Consider the following 18,397-nt stretch of genomic DNA (forward strand, 5'->3'; position numbering starts at 1 on the left):
CACAGATCAACCGTTGTTGGACGGCTGTGGCGATATTTACGCTTTACACTTTTTCTTCCCAAAACCCATGACCCTTAAAAAATGGGGTTTTCTTAATTAAAACGTTTTCTTTCCTATTTTTACCCCCAAAATAAATTTAAAAAACTTTGATTGGGCAACGCATCTCACCAGCTCTTAGTTTGTTCTCTTCTTTAAAGTGTCAGTGCTAAGTGAGAACTACGAGAAACTTTTGGACACTCATCCCCCCAGTTTTTCAGCATTTACACATTTATTTGATATCTTAAGAAAAACACCCCCCCACCCCCCTCGCCAGAAATCTGTTTGGATTCAAGGGCCCGCTAGCCGACCCCCCCTCCACCTCCTCTATGGCGTAGTCTCTTTTTTAGTCTCTTCTTCTGTCTCCCATCTTCTCCTTAGGCCATGTTTGCCAGCTACGTCCCTGAAATCATAGAGTTAATAGGAAACCGCAAGAAATATGGTGGTTCCTATAGTGCGGTTAATGGGAGAAAGTAAGTATTTTCCGGAAGGTTCTGTTGTCTTTCCTTGTACGCGGTAGAACCCTTTCTGCATGCCCTTTTCTTTTTTCTGTTCCATGCATGTAGGCCATGTTTGCTCGCTACGTGCCAGAAATTGCTGCTCTCATCCTTAATCGGAAGAAATACGGAGGGAGTTATAACTCAACACGAGGCAGAAAGTAAGTCCAAATCCAGTCAAGGTGTGGTTGTGTGACACAAGTGCTCCCCCTCAGGTTAAGAGTGATATGGGGGTTGATTCACCAAGTTACAATTACTTTAAAGTCACACTGCGTGACTGGAGACCTTGGCCATAAGGACACACATGTCCATGTCCCTTTACTCTCTCTATTTATCTCTCTCTCCCTGTCTTTATTCTCTCTGTCTTTATTATCTCTATGTCTGTATTCTCTCTCTGTCTTTATTCTCTCTCTGTCTGTATTCTCTCTCTGTCTTTATTCTCTCTGTCTTTATTCTCTCTGTCTTTATTCCCTCTGTCTGTATTCTCTCTGTCTTTATTCTCTCTCTGTCTTTATTCTCTCTGTCTTTATTCTCTCTCTGTCTGTATTCTCTCTGTCTTTATTCTCTCTCTGTATTCTCTGTCTGTATTCTCTCTCTGTCTTTATTCTCTCTGTCTGTATTCTCTCTGTCTTTATTCTCTCTCTGTCTTTATTCTCTCTGTCTTTATTCTCTGTCTTTCTTCTCTCCCTGTCTTTCTTCTTTCGCTCTCTCTCTTGCTCTCTTTCTTTTGCTGTCTCTCTCGTTGTCTCTCTCGCTGTCTCTCGTGCTCTCTCTCGTTCCCTCTCTTGATCTCTTGCTCTCTTTCTCTCTCCCTGTCTTTCTCTCTCTCTCTCTCTCTCTCTCTCTCTCTCTCTCTCTCTTGTTCTCTCTCTCGATCACTCTCTCTTCCTCACTCAATGATTACCTGAAGTCCATCCTTGTGCTTTTGTTTTTATTTTTTACTTTGATACATCCTATGTGCTGAATTTTAATTTAATTTGAAAACTAGAGCTTTCATGACTACATTATAGACATATGCTATTAATATGTGATGATTTATTCCTAATTATGTACAGTACTGTTATGTGTTGTCCTACTTATTAATTCTGAGACCGTCCAATGACATTCCTCCTTCAATTGTGCTCTCACTATAAGGACGAATCAGGGTCATGATGATACATCATTGTAAAATAACTAGTCATGAAACCCCTACTATCAGCTCTAAAAAGTACACGTTTCTGCTTCACAAGAAAATAGAAAAATACATTAATCCTCAACTGCATTATTATTGGTGGTCTTTTAGTAGCATCATCAATCTCAATGACCTTGCAGGATATGATTTTGTTTCTTGTTTTCATTTTGCTTGAGTTACTTTGATTAAGACATGTTTTTGTGTTTTTTTTTGCATCATTTATCTGCATGTTCTCTGTGACCTGAGCTCAGCTCTGTTGGCTTTTTCATGCTTCATGGTTCCCATGACAAACCTGACAAAAGCTCAACTTCCTGTCTTGTCACCACCAGCCCCATCGCATCATCACTGTGTGACATGACTCTTATTAACCGCTCACTCGCATCATCTCTGCTCGACATGACTCTGGCCATGATCTTCAGTCAGCTCCCACACCCTGAATGCTGGATGCCTCGCTCTCATTGGAGGCTCTCGATTGCTCTTGGCTTGCTTTGCCCGCTTGGTTCTGTGGTGTCGCGTTGTTTGATTTGTGTGGCTGTAGTTGTGTGGGCAAGAGGTTGTGGTGTTGTGTGCGGTGGTGGTGTGTGTGTGTGTGTGTGTGTGTGTGTGTGTGTGTGTGTGTGTGTATGTATGTGGACGTTCAGAACACAGGTTGTTGTGTTGTGTGTGTATGTACAGTGGGGCTGAGTCCCTGGTTCTGTGGTGTGTGTGTGTGTATGTACAGTGGGGCTGAGTCCCTGGTTCTGTGGCTCAAACCTTACTGGCTCAACAGCACATTACACAGACTAACTAACCTCTTAGTTAGACCCAGACTAACCTCACTGCTCCTAATAGTTTAGCTCAGCAGAATGAAGAGACTTCCTGCATCTCTCTCTCTCCCACCGTCTTTATATGTTCTACCTTACTATTTTCTTCCTCTCCCGCTTTCTCTTCCTTCTCCTTCTCCTACTCTCCCTCATTCTCTCCTTTATCCCCCTCGATCTCTCTCTCTACCCCCTTTCCCCTCAGTGAGACAAGATTAACGAGATGTTATGTTTGGCTGGCGCCCTGCGTCTCCGTTCACTGACAGGGTGTTGAGAGAAGGGTTTGTCAAAACTGCCTACTCCCCCTCTCGCCACCTTTCGCTCTCCCTCACTCCCCCTTTCGCACACTCTCCCACTTTCACTCTTTACTGTACCTCTCTCTCTCTAGCCATGTCTTGCTATCTCTCTCTCTCCCTCCCCCTTATCCTTTTCCCTGGCTGTACTGTACATGTGGTAGTAATCGGGCCCCCAGGTCAGCCTGCCAAGCACAGAGGCTCAGACTGGCACAATGATATGTGTATATACTGTATGTATGGGTTCATACTTTATATGTACATATCAAGACACATATACAAACACATTTGTCATAATGGTTTATTGTTTCATTATGGAGAGTACACTTTTTGGGCAAGGAAAAATCTAAACAAGTTAAGTTCACGAAACTGTGGGTTAGGAAGATTTCCAACTTCCAGTTAATATTATACATCTTTAAGTGTTTTATCTGTAGACATAGAATACAGTTTCATAACACGCGCATATACACACACACACACACACCAGTCATGTAGTGACAGATCTCACGTCGCCTAGACTGATGTCATAAAGACAAGCGTTCTGTTGGCTCTCGACTCACTGCACTGTGGTTCTTATTAGGGCTCTGTGGTTTCCATTATCCCCCACTGAAACAGAGGGACTGGTATGGAAACTGGGCTAATCCCTGGCTGAACCCTGCAGTACTCTGAATGTGTTAGTTCTCTGTAGGCCTGTGCGGGCTTGTAGTCTGAGGTGTGGAGACCTGGAGACTCTCATCCCAGTCAAACATATTATATAATATGTACAGTACGCATTAAGGAATTTAATGCACAATGTATTAACATAAATAAATACCATACTTAATGTGATACTGAACATGAATAAACTACATGAATTACCTACATGAGTAACATTAGAGTATGAATAACATATCCAGTATTCAGGTTAGATAGCATCCAAATATATCTTCCTTGTTTCTGTGGCAAAATGTATTTTTAATGCTACACCGTGTTTCACTAGTTACAGAGATGGAGGCCACTGTTGAGTGAAAGACACAAGAGATATGTTTGTTTTGGGGCCATTCTTTCTGCATCCTATAGTATCAGCCAATGGATCAGAGCGATATCAATGGTGTGGCCTCTGTTGCTGGTGTTTGAGCTGTCTGTTTGTTGTGGTGACGTATTTGATGTGTTTCTGATGATATGGTTTGTTAGGTTGAAATCCTGCATGGTCTGTAATGCATGTTCTCAGACTTCCCTTGTGCATTTTAGTGTGATGCTGTGCACCTTCTATTGTGGCACTTGGTATTTGTGTGTAATATTTTCTCATATGTTCTGTGCCACTGTGATTGTACACACAACTTGAGTTTTTGTGTTTGAGTCCAAGGTCGAATAAGCCTAAAGGAAGTTATATTTTTTGCAAACCAATGAATAGATTTTGAATCGTATCCTTACTACTCCTTAAATATATAGCCAAATACCTTCCTTGGCTTGGATACTGTGCTGTTGTTTATAATGCTAGCCCTGGCGCACCAATTGGCAAAATTATCAGTAGTTTGTCCATCCTGCAATGAAGTCAACTGAAGCTATATACTCTCAACAATGGTTCTGCTTTAAAAATCTGTCAAGCTCCACTGATAACACATATATACACTACCGTTCAAATATTTGGTGGCACTTGTTTTTGAAGGAAAAGCTATTTTTTTGTCCATTTAAAATAACATCAAATTGATCAGAAATACAGAGTCGACATTGTTAATGTTGTAAATGACTATTGTAGCTGGCCTTCTAGGCAGACATCCTCTGTCCAGTGTTTGTGTTTTTATTTTTATTGACCATTCTGAGATACTGTATGGTTATTCTTTGCAACTCTGCCTAGAAGGCCAGCATCCCAGAGTCGCCTCTTCACTGTTGACGTTGAGACTGGTGTTTTGTGGGTACTATTTAATGAATCTGCCAGTTGAGGACTTGTGAGGCATCTGTTTCTCAAACTAGAAATTCTAATGTACACGTCCTCTTGCTCAGATGTGCACCGGGGCCTCCCACTCCTCTTTCTATTCTGGTTAGGGCCAGTTTGCGCTGTTCTATGAAGGGAGTAGTACACAGCGTTGTACGAGATCTTTAGTTTCTTGGCAATTTATCACATGGATTAGCCTTCATTTCTCAGAACAAGAATAGACTGATTGGTTTCAGAAGAAAGTTCTTTGTTTCTGGCCCACAAATGCTGATGCTCAAGATACTCAACTGTTCTAAAGAATGCCAGTTTTATTGCTTCTTTTTTCAGAACAACAGTTTTCAGCTATGCTAACATAATTGCAAAAGGGTTTTCTAATGATCAATTAGCCTTTTAAAATGATATATTTGGATTAGCTAACACAACGTGCCATTGGAACACAGGACTGATGGTTGCTGATAATGGGCCTCTGTACGCCTATGTAGATATTCCATGAAAAAATCTGCTGTTTCCAGCTACAATAGTCATTTACAACATTAACAATGTCTACACTGTATTTCTGATCAATTTGATGTTATTTTAATGGACAAAAAAAGGCGACATTTCTAAGTGACTCCACATTTCTGAACGGTAGTGTACATGGATATGAGATGTCTGAGATGAACTCGTTGTGTGTGTGTGTGTGTGTGTGTGTGTGTGCGTGTGCGTGTGTGCACGTGCGTGTGTGTGAGAGAGTGTGTGAGTGCTCCCGCGCCTGTCTTAATGCGGAGCGACAATAAACCATGTACTACGCTGCACAAATCCCATATACTGTACTCAGCCTCTGAAGATGACTTCAGGACATTGGGAGTAGGAAAACATGACTGATGTTTTTGTCTCCCTGAATGGGACACATCATCTTCTGCCAATTGCTGTTGACATCTCACTGAGACCTCTGCTCATCATCTGATCTCACCAGAGAGCTCACAGCCTCATCACATCGCTGGATAGTTAGTCCAGGACCCAGCATGCAATCACCGCTGCTCTTCTAAACACTTCATGGAATGAAGGCCAGATCTGTGAAGATCATTGTGTTCAATGGCTACCAGGCCATGTGTTGTCACCATGTCTACCAGGTGTCCACCAGATCATGTCTACTCCTTTCCTCTGGCCATGACCACCTCAATCTGCTTCAGCCTGCATCTGTCTGCCTCAGCCTGGGCTCAGTCTGCTTCAGTCCACTTAAGTATGCATCAGTCTGCTTTAGACCTCTTCCATGTGTTTCAATGCCACTTTGGACACACTGATCTGGACTGGAACTCATATGGACTTCCTTACCGTTCATATTCACACAGCTGAGAGAATTCACTCACACTCTTACAGTCGAGTCTTGCATATACAACAGGAGTTCATGTATCATCCAATGGTCTCATCTTCTCCCAGTATGAGAACATGGGTTTGGATCAGTGTTTGTTTCCGTTAGAACATATTGAGCCTGATGAGTTAGGTCTTGTAGTGATCAGGGCAGACCACAGTTCTTCAGTCAGTAACCCAATTCACAGACAGTCTAACTGCTCCACCAATCGCATACAGGGACAGAGCTGCAGAAGCGAATTGTCATCTGGCATCTCTTGTCCTGTGGCATCTCTTGAATAGAGACATTGTAATTACACAGATTATCTTACAGGTCTTTTTAGGGCAATTAGGGTAGCTCGCCGTCTCTGTGTCCAATGTAATCCCCTTGATGACAAGAGGCTGGACTCAACAAGAGCATGTTTGGGTTTCTCTTCATTTGAGGTGTGACGTCGAACATTGGCTCGACGACGTTGAGTTGGTTTTTCCTACCGCAGTACAAATGAGACCATTGGTAAAGCTGAACAGTTCAAACTGTCTTTAATCCTGTGGATTAGTTTGATTATGTAGTGTATCAACATACTACTTTAACTATGCAGGCATTGGGAATCCCTCCCCTAGGCAGCTTGCAAAATCTTTGCTTTGTGCTGGAGAACAGAACAAAATAATATGTATTTTGAGTCACCTGAACAGGCTTGATATGTTACAGTGACTAGGAGATGCATCTGTGTTTAAACTGACTAAAATCTACTCTGATATGAGTGAAGATCCTATGTGAGTATTACTGTGAAACCCTCTATATGAGAGCCTCTCTCTCTGGACTGGATCATCACCATCTGACACTGGAGCCCAGAGTGGAACCATGGGACAAACAAGGTCACGACCCCAGTCATGACCCCAGTCCGATCTATCCCCTATCTGTCTAAATCCATCTTCCTCCCGAAGTCAGCAGTGCTCTATGTCTGACATAGAACTCTACTTCACTTAAACACACTATCCTGCCATCCACACGTCAACCAGCCTCAAGTTCTGTTTAGAGGTCCTGTCAGCCGCAGACCAAGAAACCACTTTAGAAGGCTTTTAGTAATGCCTTGTATGAAAGCGTGCGTGTATTGATGTACATGTGTTTGTCAACATGTATTCGGCTCTCAGAGCGTCGGTTTGACGCAAGGGGACGGATGACAATCTAAACCAGAATGTGTACTGTAGGATTATATTTTAGGTCTCCTTAAAGTGGTTCTAAGTTCAGGGTTTGGTTGCACACGTCATGTCATGGAGGGGGAAACTACGTTTTTCACTCTTGTGGGGATTTGTTTTCTTTTACTGAAAAAACAACGACACCAAAAGCCATGTCTAGTTTTCTGAATATATTTTTCTGACACAAATGTTTTTTTATTGGGAATTAGAGTTGAGAGTGCTTTGGTATGATGTGTGTGTTCTTTTCGGGGCATTCCTGTGTTAGTTGTGATTTATGTTGCCTTGCTCAGGTTGATTTCACCCCACCCCCCCTTTCTCCAGGCACATTGTGGTCTGTGGTCATATAACGCTCGAAAGTGTCTCCAACTTCCTCAAAGACTTCCTACACAAGGACAGGGATGATGTCAATGTAGAAATTGTTTTTCTCCATAAGTAAGTACATGTTTCGCTCCCTGACTTTAAACCATTACATTGCAAAATGTAAAAAATATATTTTTTAATATATACAAATATAAACATAAAGCATAGGAAATTGTATTTTTCTCTATTCTTTCTCTCATGATCCCCTTTTTTAAATGTGGGGTCTAATGTATTTCTAAAGTATGCATCAAATATCTACACTATATATACAAAACTATGTGGACACCCCTTCAAATTAGTGGATTCGGCTAATTCAGCCACAACCGTTGCTGTTAGGTGTATAAAATCGAACACACAGCCATGCAATCTCCATAGACAAACATTGGCAGTAGAATGGCTCGTACTGAAGAGCTCAGTGACTTTCAATGTGTCACCGTCGTAGGATGCCACCATTCCAACAAGTCAGTTCATCAAATTTCTGCCCGATTAGAGCTGCCCCGATCAGCTGAAAGTGCTGATATTGTGAAGTGGAAACGTCTAAGAGCAACAACGGTTCAGCTGTGAAGTGGTAGGCCACACAACTCACAGGACGGGACTGCTGAGTGCAGAAGCGCGAAGCACATAAAAATCATCTGTCCTCGGTTGCGACACTCACTACGAGTTACAAACTGCCTCTGGCAGCAAAGTCAGCACAAGAACTGTTCGACGGGAACTTCATGAAATGGGTTTCCATGTCCGAGCAGCCACACACAACTCTTAGATCACCATCACCATGCGCAATGCCAAGCATCGGCTAGAGTGGTGTAAAGCTCGCTGGAGTGGCGTAAAGCTCGCCGCAGTGGAAATGCATTCTCTGGAGTGATGAATCACACTTCACCATCTGCCAGTCCAATGGACGAATCTGGGTTTGGCGGATGCCAAGAGAATGCTACCTGCACGAATGCATAGTGCCAACTGTAAAGTTTGGTGGAGTAATAATGGTCTGGGGCTCTTTTTCATGGTTCGGGCTAAGGGGGATCCAACTCCATATTAATGCCCATGATTTTGGAATGAGATGTTTGACTAGCAGGTGTCCACATACATTTGCCCATATAGTGTATGTCTTTTTTTTAATGGGATCCAACCCCTTGATTGAGTATAGTACAGAGCACACTGCTTGTGAGTCACTCGGAAAGAGTTTCTGCTTCATTAGTTAACAACTTCAAATCCCAACATGTATATGTCCTTGCACTCTCACTCTCTTTCTCTTTCACTCTCTCACTCGCTGCTCCTGTAGTATTTCCCCTAATCTTGAGCTGGAAGCCTTGTTCAAACGCCACTTTACCCAAGTGGAGTTCTACCAGGGATCTGTTCTCAACCCTCACGATCTGGCCCGTGTGAAGGTACTGTACTGGCATGTACTGCTGTTATAAATCATATTACACCGTACTGTAGTTACAGGGTGAAAGGCTGTGTGTGAAAACAAGAAAATACTAAAAAGGCCAATGCTCCTGATCCCACCATCTAAGAGTGACAACGTTTCAATCCAAGTTGGACCTTTGCTTTGACCTGACGAAGATCAATCTTGGGTTGAAATGTGAATATTTAAAGGTGAGAGGGTTTCTGCTGTGTATTCTCTAACTCTTTATCGTTCCCTGTATAGATTGAGTCAGCAGACGCCTGTCTGATTCTGGCTAATAAATACTGTCCAGATCCCGATGCTGAAGATGCCTCCAACATCATGAGGTAATGATGATGATGATAAAAAATCTGGAGAGGGGACTGTTTACAGTATGTGTTCAATATATTTTTTTGAATTTGTAGGGTCATCTCTATCAAGAACTATTCCCCCAAGATACGAATTATCACTCAAATGTTACAATACCATAACAAGGTAGGGTCAGCACATCACTCCTATGCTTCCTGCAATGATCAACATAAGATAACTATGGGTCAAACGTCTTTGGAGATGTGTAATGTGTGTGTGTGTGCATGTGCGTGTGTGTGCGTGTGCGTGCGTGTGTGTGTGTGTGTGTGTGTGTGTAGGCTCACCTGCTCAACATTCCTAGCTGGAACTGGAAGGAGGGGGATGATGCGATCTGTCTAGCAGAGCTGAAGGCTGGCTTCATAGCTCAGAGCTGTCTAGCCCAGGGCCTCTCCACCATGCTTGCCAATCTCTTCTCCATGAGGTCTTTCATCGAGGTAACGTTGATACAACATTAACATGACCTTTTCACAAATTTCTCTTTCATCAACCTAACAATATCAGTAAGGGAACATTAGCACAAATTATTTGACGCAATGTCAGCACGGTAACATTAACGCAACCTTTTCACAATGTCTGTCATTGAGATAATGTTGACACAATAACAGTAAGGTAACATTAAGGCCTAGATTCAATCTGGTCCGCAGAAGATCCACGTTATAGCATGATTGACATTTAAGGGTAATTTCCATTTGAGCCAACATACAGTATGCAGTATTTAAGGTGAATGTGGTCTCCGCAAACTTGTAAACGTGGCCTTTAAAATAGCCGAAAAGGGGTGATGGGATTTAATCTAGCCCTAACACAACCTTTTCACAATGAGGTCTGTCATAAGAGGTTATGTTGACACCATAACATTTACATTTACATTTAAGTCATTTAGCAGACAGTAATGTAACATTAATACAACCTGTTCACAATGTTGTTTTACTTTGGTATTTACTCTAGTACTACAGGATAGATACTGTAAGTGATTCCATGGGAGGACTGAGCTCTGGTCTTCTGAGTGAGTGTTTTCATTCAGAATCGTAACGGTCTTTCAGTCAGTCTGGTTTATCATATATAATCTGTAGGATCTTTGGCACTCAGCATTGCAGAGGTGCTTCCCTATATGAAAGAGCTGGTCTTCTTGTCGTAAAGATAATGGAGAAGTTTATAATGAGCGGGCTGACGAGGTCAGGATGGAGAAGAAACATCTGCTGGCCATATTTCCTGTATGAAAACAGACTAAGAAATGTAGAAAAGATGGATCATCGATGCTAAACCATAAACGGGGATCTAAGCTGTGAATGAAAAGGCATTGTCCTCGTTAAAGAGGGATTTAAAACGTTCGGCTTTCATCATCTACCATATGGCAGCTGCAAAGCTTTCAGGAAACTCATCCCTCATCGTCTATGGCAGCTCAGTGGATGTGATGTAGCCCGCATGAACATCTGACAAAGAAGGGAGGAATCACTTCACATGAGAGGAAGAAATGAAGAGCTACAGTATCATTGTTACCATTATTTGATGAGTTGTGAAGCGATACAGCCCTATTCAGTCAGAACTCATGCTAGGCCAAGCCTAGTGAAACAACTGGTACATAATATACTGTCACCAAGTCAGCACGCCCTTGCTTCACTCAAAGTCAACTAAAACGCTATATTCAAACCATACCATCTCTGGTTTAATAGCAGGATGAATACACATGGAATACTGTATATTATTAAAATAGTTGGCAAAAGAGAGTCGATGTGAATGACCGAAGAACATGAAATTATTCAAAATATATCATAAATGCTAATATGATCCATTTTGAATGGCACCATTGTGCGGTTGAGAGAGGACAGGAGTAATTCAAATAGTTCTGTAATAGAGGTGGCCTCTTCTGATTCTGTCAGCATGCCTTCGACTTAGAGACCTCCATAAACATATGAACCTAAAGGCACAACGCTAGAAACGGAATGCTTATAGTGCATGGTGGTTTGCACTTGAGGACCGATTATTGTGAGGCTTCTTAACTAGGTGAAGAGTGATGTGTCCGACAGCTTTTCTCAGCACAACTCTTACTAGGTAATTACAGAGAATGCGTTCCAAATGGCATCCTATTCCCTATTTAGTGCACTACTTTTGACCAGGGCCCATAGCGCTATATAGGGAATATGGTGCCTTTTGGTACACATCATGGAGAAATAGTTAAGTTCTGACACATTCTGCTGCAGACGTCTGTAATGAGCCTGTGTGTGAATGGGAAAGGAGGGATGTCTGGTAAGATCTGGATGAAATTCATCAGGCCTTGTTTTGTTACCAGGGCGATAATAGGCCGTCGTCATGGCAATTTGTCATCACAGGTGATTGAAACAGGAAGAGAACCAGAAAGTTAGTGAAAGGTGCTAATGAGAAGACCCAAAAATACACACATAAGCACACACACACACACACACACACACACACAATATAATGGATGCCATCTCCGCAGGATCCCCTCGATTAGTGTTCCCCTAAAGATGCCTGACCAATTGCTCTTACCCAAACAGGCGAGGCGTGTGTGTGTGTTAGTTATAGAGGAAGTGTGTTCTGAGTCCCATATTAAAGCCTGTACAGCAGTTAGGATGGGGTGTAGTTATGATAAGAGACATGGAGACAGTTTCATTATGGGTCTAAGGATCTGACTGTGTCTGCAGTTCATCAAAGTGTCTTCTCCTCCATCACTAAGAGACTGCTATTGAGGATGGGCTTATAAGTGGCTTATAACTGTGCTCAAGTTACTACTATACACATTTTCCATTTGTATATGTATTTTTATGTCTTTATATGTGTCTTTACGTATTTATATGTATCTTTACATATTTATATATGTCTTTATATGTGTCTTTAAGTATTTATATATGTGTTTATATGTATCTTTACGTATTTATATATGTCTTTATATGTATCTTTACGTATTTATATATGTATGTTGTGCTTGTTGCTTCTCAGATTGAAGAGGATACGTGGCAGAAGTACTATTTAGAAGGGGTAGCTAATGAGATGTACACAGAGTATCTGTCCAGTGCCTTTGTGGGGCTCTCCTTCCCAGCAGTCTGTGAGTAAGTATGACACACCACAGTGATTTAGTCCTTGGGCCGGTATGGGTAACTCTCTCTGCTACATTCTGCTGCTCTGTTTTACTGCTGTACAAATGCTGTTCTGTCCCTGGTACTGCTACAACCGCTGTTCTGTCCCTGGTACTGCTACAACCGCTGTTCTGTTCCCTGGTACTGCTACAACCGCTGTTCTGTTCCCTGGTACTGCTACAACCGCTGTTCTGTTCCCTGGTACTGCTACAACCGCTGTTCTGTTCCCTGGTACTGCTACAACCGCTGTTCTGTTCCCTGGTACTGCTACAACCGCTGTTCTGTTCCCTGGTACTGCTACAACCGCTGTTCTGTCTCTGGTACTGCTACAACCGCTGTTCTGTCTCTGGTCCTGCTACAACCGCTGTTCTGTCCCTGGTACTGCTACAACCACTGTTCTGTCCCTGGTACTGCTACAACCGCTGTTCTGTCCCTGGTACTGCTACAACCGCTGTTCTGTCCCTGGTACTGCTACAACCGCTGTTCTGTCCCTGGTACTGCTACAACCGCTGTTCTGTCCCTGGTACTGCTACAACCGCTGTTCTGTTCACTGGTACTGCTACAACCACTGTTCTGTTCCCTGGTACTGCTACAACCACTGTTCTGTTCCCTGGTACTGCTACAACTGCAGTTTTGTTCCCTGGTACTGCTACAACTACTGTTCTGTTCCCTGGTACTGCTACAACCACTGTTCTGTTCCCTGGTCCTGCTGCAACCACTGTTCTGTTCCCTGGTACTGCTACAACCGCTGTTCTGTCCCTGGTACTGCTACAACCGCTGTTCTGTTCCCTGGTACTGCTACAACCGCTGTTCTGTCCCTGGTACTGCTACAACCGCTGTTCTGTTCCCTGGTCCTGCTACAACCGCTGTTCTGTTCCCTGGTCCTGCTACAACCGCTGTTCTGTTCCCTGGTACTGCTACAACCACTGTTCTGTTCCCTGGTACTGCTACAACCACTGTTCTGTCCCTGGTACTGCTACAACCACTGCTCTGTTCCCTGGTACTGCTACAACCACTGTTCTGTCCCTGATCCTGCTGCAACCACTGTTCTGTTCCCTGGTACTGCTACAACCACTGTTCTGTTCCCTGGTACTGCTACAACTACTGTTCTGTCCCTGGTACTGCTACAACCACTGTTCTGTCCCTGGTCCTGCTGCAACCACTGTTTTGTTCCCTGGTACTGCTACAACCACTGTACTGTTTCATGGGACTGCTACAACTACTGTTCTGTCCCTGGTACTGCTACAACCACTGTTTTGTTCCCTGGTACTGCTACAACCACTGTACTGTTTCCTGGGACTGCTACAACCGCTGTTCTGTTCCCTGGTAATGCTACAACCACTGTTCTGTCCCTGGTCCTGCTACAACCACTGTTCTGTTCCCTGGTCCTGCTGCAACCACTGTTCTGTTCCCTGGTACTGCTACAACCACTGTACTGTTTCCTGGGACTGCTACAACTACTGTTCTGTCCCTGGTACTGCTACAACCACTGTTTTGTTCCCTGTTCCAGCTACAACTACTGAAGAATAGTTGGTAGATAGAGGAGGACAATGACATTAAGAGTAAATTAATATAATATAAAAGAAAAGGAGCATTTTAATTTGAAACTATTGGTAATGTTGAAATAGTAACTATATAATGTAGAACCTTGAAGAGGCATACCATTCTCTTACAATCCTCTGTGTGTGTGTCTGTGTGTCTGTCTGTGTCAGGCTGTGCTACGTGAAGCTGAAGCTGTTGCTTATCGCCATCGAGAACAAGTCGGAGCTGGGAGAGAGCAGGTTTGTGTCTCTGTGTTTCTGTCTGTTTCTCTCTGTGTTGTACAGGACAACGTGGCTGCTCTTGCTCTGTATATCACCACTAAACCTCTCTGTCTGTAACATCCCAGAACCTTTTTAAATCTGAGGATGTCTTTCAAGATTTATCTGTAAATAGTTGTCTCTGTGTTGAACCATGAAAACCATTAACACTATATGGTACTATTAACTGGCTAACTATTAACATGAAATACTACTATAAATCCCACCCACCCCAACAGCAGTGTGAACTGGTTTTGTGTAAATAATGCATTTATAGTGGAGTTGTTTTAGTTTCGTTTTTACTATATTATGAAATCACTATTGAAGAAGTCATGTCTAACTAACTTGTTATATATTTTGAAAAACATTTATTTTTAAACTTTTGCTCAGCCTTTTTGTAGTGCGCTTGCACCTGGACATGGTATCGTGAGGCATTTATTTTTGTCATGCCAGGATTTTTCCCACTACATAGTGCCACCATTCTCAGTGCCATCTGAACTGCATATCTCTCTGATAGCAGAAGTACATGATTTCACAGATGCAATATGTGTAACAAGATCAGCTCTTCTAGACCTGTGATATGAAGGTCTTCAACTTTTTCACAGAGTGCTTACAGCAAGCACTTCCATTTCCCCATCAGAAGGTAGAAGGACAGCAAATTGAGACATATTGAGACACATTCATAATATGATTTTTCATCTCTCCTTTTATGTTAATAACAACTGTTTGATTTGAGGTTGTTTTCTTGTTGTTTGCAGAAGCCGAAAGCGGTATGCCCTCTTCCTTATCTTTCCCTCCAAAGTTCAACCCTATCGCCACCACTTTAGAGCTTCTGACTTTGGGTCATGTTTCCTAAGGATCCATTTCCAAACCCTATATCAAAACGGGCCAATGTCTCACTCTATCTTTGATTGTGTTCCTTGTGCCTAATGCACTAACTTCTTTGCAGGCAGAGAGAGGATAGTTGAATTTGACTCGTTTGTAACTCTTGTTGATTTGTCTGATGTTGTCAACGTGCCCAGGCTAACACCATCTCCTCCATTTCTACCTCCTGTTTTGAGTTTCTTTCTGTCTCGCGTTTCAGTCGTTCTGCTTAATTTCTCTCTCACTTCAGTTCTTTTTCAGTGTCCTCAGTCAGTCGTAACTGTGTGCGAACTTTGCCAAACAGATTATAATTTTCTTCCCGGGTGTTTCTTTATTTTTGTGCTCATCCTCACAACACTACTTCATATTATTATAGTTTTGATAGTGTCATCTCACTTATCAGTCGGGAAACAGATTGTTGATGTCTGAACCCCAGAAGGGTTTATCGTGGATTAGGCTGTTGATTTGTTGCACATTTCTGCAATATTATGGAATCGATGGATTGATTATGTCATTGCAGTTTGACACAAATGCATGTTTTATAGATTTTTACAATACCAACAGCATTTGTTAAGCCATGTCATATCTTATTCAAGGCATGGGACCATTGACTTTGGATAACTTAACATTTATCCTATGGAGTTTTTAGGCCACGTTTTCCATGGGTGCTGCAAATCATCTTCATACTTGCATTTCATCCCTTTCTTACTGTTTTGTCATATGTGTGTGGATACAGTTTGCTTTCTGTGCGTGCGTGTGCGTGCGTGTGTGCGTGTCAGTCACCATGTACCCCCCCCCATACCTGTGTGTCTCTGAGTAGATGTTATCAAATGAGGTCACTTCCTGTCAGTTTGGTGTTTAAGAAAACAATCCAACTGCACAGAAGTTACTGCAACAGTCTGCATCTACGTACCTGTCTCTTTATCTGTACTGCGGTGGCTATGCCTGGTCTGTTTTACACTGTTTGGTAACTGCATGTAATAACACTATCATATGGGATGCTTGCCTTGTTGCTCACAATATGAGGTTTTGATACAGTTTGTGCCTCTATGCATAATTGGAGAAAAATTACATTTTGTTTCATTTCTTTGTTATTAGATCTGAAATGTGTAAACTATGTGAAATCTCAGATTTGAGCAGCAATGTGTTTTTTGTTGTAGTGGCTTTGTTAGTTTATTTAGTATTTTCCCGAAACAGCATGTGGAACGTGATTCCTGTTTTCTACACTGGGGCCATTCTATCTGGTATAAAGCTCAATAGGGCAACTCTAAACTTAAGTTTAGCAGAATATCATGTTATTTTGCTGTTGCTATTGATTACAGCTTTATAATTGATCCAATCGCCCCCTTCTTGTTTAAGTACGTTGTTTGTAGAGCCCAGAGGAAAGATCATTTTTATCATTTGCAAATTAGTCTGTGGTTTTCAGCTGCTCTCAGCTATTTTCTGAACCTGCGTGCACTTTTCCACAGTATAATGTTGGTATAGATAAGTTGTCTAAAATCTGTCTAAACAGTACCAAAAACTAAAAACATTTAATGTATGAAGGCCGAACATTGAATGACAGTGAATAATTAATAAATTAAAGAGTTGGTAAAATAACGTATTAGTAAATTAAAGAGTTGGTAAAGTAAAATAACATATTAGTAAATTAAAAGGTGAATAAAGTTAAATCAGGTATTAGCAAGTCAGTCAAGCATAAAACTTTAGTAAAGTACAATGATGTATTAGTAAACACAGGATTAGTCAAATTAGTAAAGTATAATAAAGCCTTAGTAAAGTAAACTATTGGCAAAGTATAGTATTCATAAAACAAGAAGTCAAGTATTTGTTAAGTATTATCAAAATAAGTTAGGAAAGTATTCCTAAAGTAAAGTATTATTCATTTCCCTTTCGTCTGGGCTCGGAGGCCAGGGTTGTCGTCCCCTGACTGTCGGTCTGTGTGTTCCGTTTGTTAATCTGTCTGCACTCCCATCATTGATGATTCCTACCCACAGGTAACCATTAATGAACTGGGCGTATGTGTCGTCCACTCTCGTCTCAGTCTAATTCAGGGGGAATGATACAGCCAGTCCATACAGGCACCCTACACACACAAACACCATCCACATCTACATTATCTTCTTTACTGTAGACATATGTTTGCGGATACAGTTTTAGGGTCTGTGAGGTTAGGGGTTACAGTGTTAGGGGTTAGAACGAATTTGAGTATGAATATTACTTATCCATTAGATAATATTACATGGCCATTTTCCCTCAGATTCTTGGTTATTAATTTGTTCTACCTGATAAATCAACATGGACACTGATAATGTAAAGAAAAAATGCATATCATATCACATTTCTTAGCTCAAATACCCTAGAGCAGTACTGTAGCAGTACTATAGCAGTGCTATAACAATACTATAATACACGAAAGCAGTACTGTAGCAGTACTTTAACAATACTATAATACACTATATAACAACACTTAAGCCTATAGCAGATGATTCCTGTTCCTCTGTAGTCTTATAGTCCGAGGGCTGTTCATTCCCTTGCCTTCCACTGTCCAGTACTAACCCAGGTAACAGTATCTAACTGTAGTGTAACACACCCGTTACATCATTCTGATTGGCTCTGACTTCTGAGACTGAAACCACTCCATAACAACAATTTTAATTCTTTCTGCCCCCCCCCCCCTCCCACATCCCTCCTAACCTTGCCCCAAACCCCATCCAAGCCAATCAGTGAAAAAGAAAAGAATTAAAATGTACAAACCAACTCATGCTGTTGCGCATTCTGTCCATCTGTGTGAGTAGCCTCAGAGAAGGTGGCTGAACATGGAAACAATGGAAGAGGCAAGGTGTTTTTCGACACAATAACACTTGAACATATACCCACCTCCATACAGTGGCCTACTAGCTCACACTGATAGCATTTACAGTACTTCCATTCCATACCACTCTCCAAACAAAGCAACTGGAGAAGCTGTGATTCCTTTGACCAATCCAATCAGGCCATTCTATATCGCTGTAGTAGTGTAGCTCCAGCTAGAGGGTTGATGGTGGGTGTGTGTGTGTACCATTCCTCTTGATTAGCGTGTGAGTGTGACTCTAACGGCCGTAACAGCGCCTACAGAACATGATGTCATCTATCTCTCCCATTACCCAGCATCCTCATCAACCCGGGGAACCACGTAAAGATGCAGGAAGGAACTCTGGGGTTCTTCATCGCCAGCGACGCCAAAGAAGTAAAGAGGTAATGGCAGAAGAAAAGGCCACAGTCTCAGTTTAAGGCCTTGTCTGTTTTCTATCTTCACTC

At 42.1% G+C, this 18,397-nt stretch overlaps 1 protein-coding gene across 9 annotated transcripts in view; it reads left to right on the top strand.

Annotated features, from left to right (window-relative positions):
* Positions 1 to 18,397, top strand: part of kcnma1a (potassium large conductance calcium-activated channel, subfamily M, alpha member 1a) — a 314,116-nt gene that overhangs the window by 233,422 nt on the left and 62,297 nt on the right. For 6 of the 9 annotated variants that reach the window (XM_065012741.1, XM_065012744.1, XM_065012743.1 and 3 more), the window contains exons 9-17: positions 418 to 509; positions 7,560 to 7,670; positions 8,875 to 8,980; positions 9,241 to 9,323; positions 9,402 to 9,471; positions 9,624 to 9,779; positions 12,301 to 12,410; positions 14,150 to 14,218; positions 18,248 to 18,334. In XM_065012741.1, the coding sequence (XP_064868813.1) occupies positions 418 to 509; positions 7,560 to 7,670; positions 8,875 to 8,980; positions 9,241 to 9,323; positions 9,402 to 9,471; positions 9,624 to 9,779; positions 12,301 to 12,410; positions 14,150 to 14,218; positions 18,248 to 18,334 (884 nt within the window). Of the gene's footprint in view, positions 1 to 417; positions 510 to 602; positions 695 to 7,559; positions 7,671 to 8,874; positions 8,981 to 9,240; positions 9,324 to 9,401; positions 9,472 to 9,623; positions 9,780 to 12,300; positions 12,411 to 14,149; positions 14,219 to 18,247; positions 18,335 to 18,397 lie in introns of all 9 variants that reach the window. The other 3 variants (XM_065012742.1, XM_065012746.1, XM_065012749.1) reach the window with 1 other exon arrangement.

The sequence above is a fragment of the Oncorhynchus nerka genome, linkage group LG28 (assembly GCF_034236695.1).
Source record: "Oncorhynchus nerka isolate Pitt River linkage group LG28, Oner_Uvic_2.0, whole genome shotgun sequence".
Taxonomy (NCBI): domain Eukaryota; kingdom Metazoa; phylum Chordata; class Actinopteri; order Salmoniformes; family Salmonidae; genus Oncorhynchus; species Oncorhynchus nerka.